At 38.6% G+C, this 9323-nt stretch overlaps 1 protein-coding gene across 1 annotated transcript; it reads right to left on the bottom strand.

Moving 5' to 3' along the window:
- Positions 1–400: 400 nt before the first annotated feature.
- Positions 401–9323, bottom strand: LOC138647486 (2-epi-5-epi-valiolone synthase-like). Its single transcript, XM_069736505.1, has 5 exons — positions 9073–9323; positions 6466–7093; positions 5893–6126; positions 3940–4192; positions 401–2452 (listed from the first exon to the last, which is right to left on the bottom strand). Exons 1-5 carry the CDS (start codon positions 9261–9263, stop codon positions 2370–2372), a joined length of 1389 nt encoding a protein of 462 aa, XP_069592606.1. The 5' UTR covers positions 9264–9323; the 3' UTR covers positions 401–2369.

Below are 9323 nucleotides of genomic sequence, written 5' to 3'. Positions count from 1 at the left end.
CTCCTCCACATTGGTGAATCTCCACCCACTTAGGCTATATGATAACTCCTCAGTGACCCTCCTTGCTGCTTAATATCCACTCGGGTTACCATGCTGTTGAATCTCCTCTCACGTTTCCTGATGGACAGCTCCTCAATGACCCTCCTCCCTGCTGCTGAATCTCCTCCGCTAGTTTCATGGACAACTACTAAGTGACCTTCCTCCACTTACCTAGCCTGATGGACAGATCCTGAGTGACCCTCTTCCTTGCTTCTACATCTCCATCCACCTACAGAAATCGACAGCTCCTTATTGTCCCTCCTCTCTACTGCTGCTAAAATCCCACATTGCTAAGTACAAGCTGCAGCGGTCAATCCGGATAGGTGTATCGAGATTTTATACATTTGGACTCATAAACTTTGTCATAAAATGTTTATTTTATTATCAGTATACACAGCCAATCTGACATGGGTTGCAAAAGCAAATACAACAGCCTCATCAGGTTTAAGAGATCTAAAAATGTTTTTACTGTGAAGCCAATGACACCAGCTTATAAAACTGACCTAAACTGATGCCAAACGTGACCACTGCCAAATATGTTTTTCTTTTACTAGTCAATAAATTACATAAAATGGTAAACAGTGGAACACTTGTACATTATCTTCAACCATTTTTTATTTTCAGAAACATAACAATCACCATCCATTGTAAACAGTCAAAAATAATACATGAATCTGCAAATGACGTCAAACATAGCAAATCCTCATCTACCCACCCTGTAAGAATAACAAAACACATCCCTTTTTGTGACTTGTCAGAAAAAAACTAAATTTCCTGTATATTTGCATTTTGAAGAAATCTAAAAGATCAAATTAGTTTTAGGACTATTCATTTCTGTAAACTACAGCAGGTATCCCTTTAAGTGCCAGCGTAAGACGCATATTTTACCCCGTAGACAAGAGGGATACAAAATGGCAGTGTGTTTTCATTACCATAAGAAAACCCGTCAATCAGTCGATCACAGAATCTTGTGACTTTATGGGGAACATACAAAATAGAAACAAAAACAGAACATTGAAAACAAACAAGAGGATGTTCTAACCACTAAAAATAACCAGCACGAGTCTGGAATTAGCACATGGTGTCCGATCGTGTCGGGGGAGCTAGGAATTTATGTAACCGGTCATATCCCTTGTCTCGAAATCAGAACAAAAGCTTTTAAATATTGTGAAGGCACCTATGAAGTATTGACTAAAAACTAATTATTTGAAAAATAAAAAAATAATAGACACCTTGGCTTTGGCAAAACTGTACATCTAGAATTTTTTTCCTTGGCAAAAGATCTCAAGGCGCCTTCTATGTTCGTTAGTCAACATTCATGAAAACCTCTATGCGTCCTCAATGCTTGAGAAAGTACGTATTGTTCAAAATACTGTTTTTCTTAGAAACTATCGCAAATGATCCACTTTATGGAACATAAAAACATTTTTCATTGAGATCCACCCAAGCATTTTCACCAAACCTACATTCCCTAGGAATTCACTACAAAAATAATACTGTACCCCATATCTTCGAGCATGTCCATACTTTTATGTCACACTTCTGTGTTGTGACAAATATCACCGCCATTCTATCAAAAGGGCAATGCTTTATGGGTAGAGTTGAGCAAATTTTTTAAAATTCGGTTCCAATTACGATCGGCGGCGAATATTATTTTTTGCAATATTCACCGAACATCATTGGTGACAATGGGAGTAGAAATGAATATGGAATGGAATCGATAGTAAAGCATAAATTCGGCAAAATTAAGGTACCAATATGGCACAAATATGGCAAACTCAGATTCGGCGACCGATTCCGAACATATTCGCTCAACTCTAGTTTCTAGCCCTTTCTCAAACCAGTCCCCATGCCAGCATAGAAACCAATCTTCCATCTTAATAACAAAAAAAAAAAAACTCATTAAAATTAAAGAAGACTTTGACCCTATAATGAGGGGGTTATCAAACACATCACTCGTCAGAAGTAGATTACTTCCCAAGTCATTGGGTTAATTATTTCTATTGAATATTCAACAGAGTTTTCGATCGGGTCAAATTCGTTTTTCTTCTCCTTCTGACGTACTCAGGTTTTTATCTAACATATTCTGCGTCTGTCATTATAGTAATTCTGAAACTCTTATTTCATTCACTCGAAATTCCCAAAAAAACTTCAAATTGAGACACACAATCTATTCTTTCTGCTCCTATACCGTCTACCAACTACGATAGATTATGTAAGACAGTTTTTGAGATTCTTCAGAACTTCAGTCGTCTAGGAATATTCTTGTGGACATAGTTCATGAGATTCTTGATCTAGGTTGATAACGTTTAGCAATCTTCCGTCGTGATCTAGGTTGATAACGTTTGGCAATCTTCTGTCCACTTCTCAAAAGCTCTTTTCATTGTTTCTTCATCAACATCGTTGAATATTTCTGCCAATAGGAAAATTCATGAAGTCATAAAAAAGTTAGTCCTGAGAATTCTAAGAACCAATAAGAAAAGCAATAAAAAAATATATATTCTTTACAGCATACAGATGTGTCAACCCTTACCCTACCATGAATTTTGTTATGGACTCCAATTTCTCACAAAGCAAATTCGATGTTAGAAAATCTCTCAACAGGTTGCAATTTATCTCACAAAGACTGGATGACCACATATGGACACACAAACAACTCTTCACAGAGTATCATTTTTTTTGCAAAGTTGGTGAACTTGTCCCGCTCGTCTTGGGATTTGTGGGGCCACGATGAAAGGTAAGAAAGGACACATCTGTACAAACCGAATGTTAATCATGGTCAATCGTTAAGGAACTTTATTAGACTGTATAAGGTCCGCTATTTTTTATTTTAAATATGTAGATTGAATCACAGAAATCTATTATTTTAAGAAGACTTGGGAAAAGCAGAGATTTGAAAGCCACTTACATGCTTTTTTTTTCCACAGGAGTGGACTGGAGACAAATCCCCTAAAAAAGTAATTAATAACTTTGCATGGTGGACAAAATTATGCAAAAAAAATGAAAGCTTAGTTACTCTTTAAGTTTTGGTGCTATCTCATTTTAGAGAGGCTAATTAATTATTAGTTTCCTAACCCAGGTCATACTATTATCAAGAATTAAGTAGGTATTCCAACATGTATTGAACATTCATGAAACCAGTGACTCCACTACTGCTACTCCGATATTCACTTTTCATATGACCGCTGCAGCCAATCATAAAACAATTCCTTTAATCCCTTACTGACATACGACATACCGGTACATCATACACTGGCTCCCTGACTTTAGTGCGTGCTCGTACACCAAGCTCTCATCTTTCCCGGCAGATGATGGCTTTGTTATTCAGCCACCATCTGTCTCTAACTGCTGTGGGTGGAGCAGAGCGGAGGTAGTGGCTGTTAACATTGGAAATGCCTCTGTCAATCTCTGATAGCGGCATTTAATGCTTACTGACAGGGGGACGCGTCATTCCACGCGCCCATCGGTGTGATCACAGGGCGCCGATGAGGTTGCCATGACAGAAAGGAGTCTGTTGAAGACCCCTGTACCTGTCATTATTGGACTCCTTTTTTTTTGTGCTATTTTTGTCCTGCTTTTCAGTACGTCACATGGTAAAATATATGGTGCCATTCAAAAGTATAACTTGTCCTGCACAAAAATAAGCTCTCACACGTCTATGTCAGAAGAAGAATGCAAAAGTTATGGCACTTGGAATAAAAGGAGGAAAAAACGAAACAACAAACAAAATCGCCTGGTCATGAAAAGATTAAGAAGACCACCTCAGATCTAGATAAGATTTTCTATTCTTGTATAACCTGTTTATATTAATCACCTGTTTTTAGATTATCCCCATTTTTTTTGCGAGGAGGTAGACATGTGGACGTCTGAAGGTGGAGCAATTCTAAACGTATTACTTACCTGCAGTTCCCAGACCGGTAGGGAGAGGAAGTCGTAGTTTCCCCCCACTGTGCTTGAGTCTCTCCCCTAGTGCTGTCTTTATGAGGTGTAGGGTGCAGTCCTTGTGCCAGACAGGCAGTTCTAGGGTTCTCATGCATTCTACAGTCCGTGTTTTCTCTTCAGCTGTCAGAAGCCCGCTTTCAGATGAGACATATGTCATAAAAGCCATGTCAATGTTCACAGCCTCCCCATGCATTAGGGCTGGAAGGACCTTCTGGAAGGCAAAACAAATATCTGAAGGAATGTCACAGTGTAGAGGAATCATTATTATTCTCATTTACACATGGAAGCATGAAAAGCAATATAATGAAACTGAAAGGGAAAATATACAGATTTGATATTAGAAAAAAACTTTTTGACAGTGAGGGTGATCAATGAGTGGAACAGGCGGCCATGAGAGGTGGTGAGTAGTGATGAGCGAGTGTACTCGTTGCTCGAGCATGCTCGGGTGGTCCCCGAGTATTTATGACAGCTCAGAGGTTAAGTTTTCATTGCCACAGCAGCATGATTTACAGCTATTAGCCAGCTTGATTACATGTAGGGATTACCTAGCAACCAGGCAACCCCCATGTGTACTCAGGCTGGCTAATAGCTGTAAATCATTCAACTGCCGTGATGAAAACTAAATCTTCGAACACTAACAAAATTTCGGAGGTCACCCGAGCGTGTTCGGGAAAACCCGAGAAATGAGTACACTCGCTCATCACTAGTCGTGAGCTCTCCTTCAATGGAGGTCTTTAAACAGAGGCTGGATAGACATCCATCTGAGATGGTTTAGTGAATCCTGCATTGAGCACGGGTTGGACATGATGACCATGGAGATCCCTTCGAACTTATGCCAGCTTAGGAGTCCACAGCCCCAACTGACAGAATACAGATCTGCTCCATTGACCATCACTGAACTCATGGATACGTTTGGGAAACTCAGGACATGTACCCACCAGTCACCTGAGTCCCATGGATACGTTTGGGTAAGCTAGGCAATGTGGTCACTGGTCACATAAGCTCCATGGATACATTTGGGAAAGCCAGGATTGGGACCCACCGGTCGCCTGGCTCAATGGAAATGTTTAGAGGAGCCAGGTTGTGACCCTCTGGTCACCTGGCCTTGTACCTCAATGGATTGTCAGCTTCCTAAGCTTGCTGTTACTTCCTCTCTGTGCGTGCCACAGGTGGGGTAGACAGCCCTGGAAGATCTGAAGTCACAGCTGCTCTAATCCCGGCGTGTCAGCGGAAGGGTGAAACTGTAATTTTGCACCATCTTTGGTATTTTGTTGGGACTGGTCTGTATGTTAGTGTTTTATTTGGCTGTTTTTTGTTTAATAACATATTGCCACACTGATTTGCCATCAGCCTGTGTTGTCTGAGTAGTATTATGCCCATAGTAAAAGGAGAGTGGAAATTCGGTGGGATGAGCCATGGTCTATGCGGATTCGGGCTAGCAGACTAGAGCACCCACAGACCCCCATTTCTCCACAAAAGTGATTTGCAAAGTTTCATAACTTTACATGTTGGACAAAACATATAAAAAAATATAAATAAAAGTTTAGTTACTGGCTTAATAAATGGTTGTCTAACAATACTATCATGATGCTGATAACTGGAATTCTTCTAGGAGATCTGGCCCAAGGTGATCAGTTCTTCTGCAGTGCACCACACATGGGTTATACGGTTCCCAGTGAAATCACAGGTATACCAGGTCCTCCAGAGTATATATGCACTAGCTACTCAATGGTTGGTTCCCCCTCATATATAGACAAGCTCTTCAGTAATGGGATTTGTCTTTATTACACAGATATTATCATTTAAGAATCTTGCGCTATGGAGCCTTGATGGATGAACTCCCTGTAGGAAGATTGATCCTGCGTAAGCCTAAATAGGTCCACCAGGGTCTTATAAATATATAGTGTTTACCATTTCAAGCTCTGGGCTTATGACATGTCCATAATCCACCAGTCTTTCGAGATCATCCTCCCACAGGTTAGGTGCAAGCTCTTCCAACATTGTCTGAATGGCCAGTCTGGTGGCTGTTAATGCAGCATCTCCATGGCTAGCAAGACCATTCCTGGACTGAAACTTTGTATCTAAAAGATACTTTCCATGACTTTCCAGTAGCTCAAATAGCCCCTTATGCTTCATTAAAGCCATCTGAAAAGACAAAAATAATAAATTATGACACACTTTAGTTGAAAAACATTCCTTACCCTAATTAAGTTTTTATTTTGCATCCTGGCTTCTACTAATTAGCTTCATTCCTGATGTTCTGTTGATGACCTTTGATTAGATTTTATCCCAAGATAAGAGGAAGTTAAAAGAGTTGTCCTATCTGGGATATTTCCAGCTTTTCGATAAGATATGCTATAAATGTCTAATAGATGCTTGTCCCATCACCCGTTTTTTACATAGATGCTGGTCCTAGTGGTTAGATATGGCATATCCCAGATGGGACAACTCCAAAAGTTTTACTAAGAAATTATATGTAATCACCTTCAAGATTTCTCCAAGGCCATTGGAAATTTGCCGTCGCGGAATGGTCCGTATAAAGGATCTGTCAAGAAACGTGGCTGCCGGTGGAGTGTAGCTTCCCAGCTTGTTCTTACAGTTACAGAAATTCACTCCATTTTTTGCACCCACACTTGCATCCACATAAGACAGAAGGGTTGTCGGAACTCGGATGTATGGGGTTCGACGCCTGTAAAGAGAGGCAGCAAGGCCAACAATATCCAAGCAAACCCCACCTCCGATGGCTATGACTGGTTCAGTGCGTCTGTCGATTCCAAATTTGTGGATTTCTTCCAGTATGGTCAAGACAAGTTCCATTGACTTGGTTTCTTCTGTTGTCTCGAGAGCCAGGATCTTAAAAGTGACATTATTGGTCTCAAAATACTTTCTGACTTTGGATCCATATATCTTTTCCACATTTGTGTCCATCACAACGAAACGCTTTTGGATCTTCTTTTGGTAAACCTCAACTTCTTGAGGATCAGACACATGGCCATAAAGGAGGGTCATGTTATTAGGATCTAGAAGGTTTTGGGTTTCGGTCACTTTATAGCAAAAGGAAATGGGTGTTTTCACAGTCCAGGAGACTCCAGACTCCGTTACAGTTTCCCACCTGTTTAAGAAAATATGGAACATAAATGTGATAATTCAGCAACTGACAAGAACATCTTTAACTGTTTAAGACAAATTGAAAGTTATAAATCATTCCCCGATATTTTTGCTTTCAGTTAATATTTCAACAGTTGCAGAATTCTTAAAAAATCTAAATCATTTTTATTTTCTGCTGCATTTTTCCACTTTTTTTCTCCCCAAAACAACATTATACCTGTTCACAGGTTGTATGTGGTATTACACCTCATTCACTTTAATGGAAGCATCAGACACAACCAATGAACAGGTGCGTTTCCGAAAGAGAGAAAGCTTTTTACTAATCATGGAAAACCTTGGCTCCTATGTCTAAAAGTTTAGTATAAGAGTCAAAGAAGATTTTTTTTGTTAGATTAGCTGCTATTTTAGTCTCAGTGTGGAGTCCCAAAGTTATGTGCACATTGATATTTTTGAGGCAGTCATAAACTACTACATTTTTTGAAATTGAAATACTCCTTCTTTTTGGAGTTTTCAAAGTTATTGTTTCCTTGAGAGATTTTGAAGTGTGACTGCTGTTCAGAGCCGCCGGGTCTGAGCGCAGCATGAGCCGGAAGTGGATGCTGCTAAAAGCCTATGGAGACTCAAAACGAGGCTCGGTAGGCTTCTATCGATGGAATCGGGGAACATCGTGGGAAACCCCTGACAAAGCTGCCGGTGAAACACATCTAGGGGTCACTGGACCAGCTCTCACACATCTTTTCCCTCTGGACACAGAGGGGGAAGATTATAATTGTATAAAAATAATTAAAATAAATAAAATAATGTGTATTTAATTTTATATAATTAGATAAAAAAGGATTAAAAAAATAAATGCAAATGCAAATAAATTATATAAAATTATACTTTTATATATAAAATATATATTTTTGTAATTGTAATTTTACATAATTTATTTGCATTTATTTTATTTCTTAAAGGGAACCTGTCACCTGAATTTGGCGGGACTGGTTTTGGGTCATATGGGCGGAGTTTTCGGGTGTTTGATTCACCCTTTCCTTACCCGCTGGCTGCATGCTGGCTGCAATATTGGATTGAAGTTCATTATCTGTCCTCCATAGTACACGCCTGCATAAGGCAAGATTGCACCTTGTGCAGGCGTGTACTATGGAGGACAGAGAATGAACTTCAATCCAATATTGCAGCCAGCATGCAGCCAGCGGGTAAGGAAAGGGTGAATCAAACACCCGAAAACTCCGCCCATATGACCCAAAACCAGTCCCGCCAAATTCAGGTGACAGAGTCCCTTTAATTTATTTTTTATATACTTATATAATATGAAATGTACTATTTTTATATACTTTATTTATATACATACATATTGTCAGTTTTCATTTTGGTGACAGTATTGAGGATCACTCACATGTTTTGTTTTTTTAACATTACCAGTATTGTGCTGACTTTAATTCAAAATAAAAAAAAAGAAATGATTAACAAGTTAATTTTTCTTCTTTTACATTTTCAAGTCAAAATTTGACTATTGGGGCAAAATAAGGTAACTGGGTGAAAAGGACGGTGAAAGATGGATCTAAAGTAAATATTTTAAATAGTAATTAATTAAACTCAGATATTTTTATTCTTAAAAGCATCATCTTTTACATGCAATGATCAGTTTTAACCAAAAAAAATAATATTCTGTTTTCAAAAGAACTTTCATGCTCTAATATTTAAGAGTTATATTATTGCATCCCAAACATACTATTATTTGAGGACTTATTATTATTATTATTATTATTAATTAATTAAGTAAAAATACATTTGAAAAAAATGTAATTATTGGTTTTGATTGCACACACATTATTTTTTATAAGGTTTTTATCTTTATTCTACCATTTAGAATACAAAGTTAATAAATAAAGTAACCAAATAAATTAAAAAGATTGAATATTTAGGAATGCTTTTTTCCTTCACAGGTTGTTGCACATCTTTGGGATGTTGAGCACTTACATTTTAGCCTGAGAAACGATGACTTGATCTTCTTTCCACGTTGTTGGAATTTCTTGTCTACTTTCGACACAATTCCAAGTGTTCTTCACTTGGATGAGCAGATATTCCTTCTGTTTGCTTCTGCCTCCGGGGGTTTCTGTCTTTGTTGCCCCTCTGACAGTGGTAACGGTGTACAGCTCTCCTGCAGGCATCTTTGTAGGGTTGTTTTTTTTTTAGAGGTTAGCTAAGTTTTTCTTCTGAAAGCCAAAGCT

The sequence above is a fragment of the Ranitomeya imitator genome, chromosome 8 (assembly GCF_032444005.1).
Source record: "Ranitomeya imitator isolate aRanImi1 chromosome 8, aRanImi1.pri, whole genome shotgun sequence".
NCBI classification, from domain to species: Eukaryota; Metazoa; Chordata; class Amphibia; order Anura; family Dendrobatidae; genus Ranitomeya; species Ranitomeya imitator.
Note: the sequence above shows the minus strand (reverse complement) of the source record. Positions and strands in the feature narration are given on the sequence as shown.

Excerpts from the sequence above, each read along its gene's own strand:
- LOC138647486 (XM_069736505.1), bottom strand. The coding sequence starts at position 9,263 with ATGCCTGCAGGAGAGCTGTACACCGTTACCACTGTCAGAGGGGCAACA. Across the intron at positions 7,094-9,072 it reads ATCGTTTCTCAGGCTAAAAT|GTGGGAAACTGTAACGGAGT; the intron begins GTAAGTGCTCAA and ends TTTCTTAAACAG. Across the intron at positions 6,127-6,465 it reads GCCTTGGAGAAATCTTGAAG|ATGGCTTTAATGAAGCATAA; the intron begins GTGATTACATAT and ends TTGTCTTTTCAG.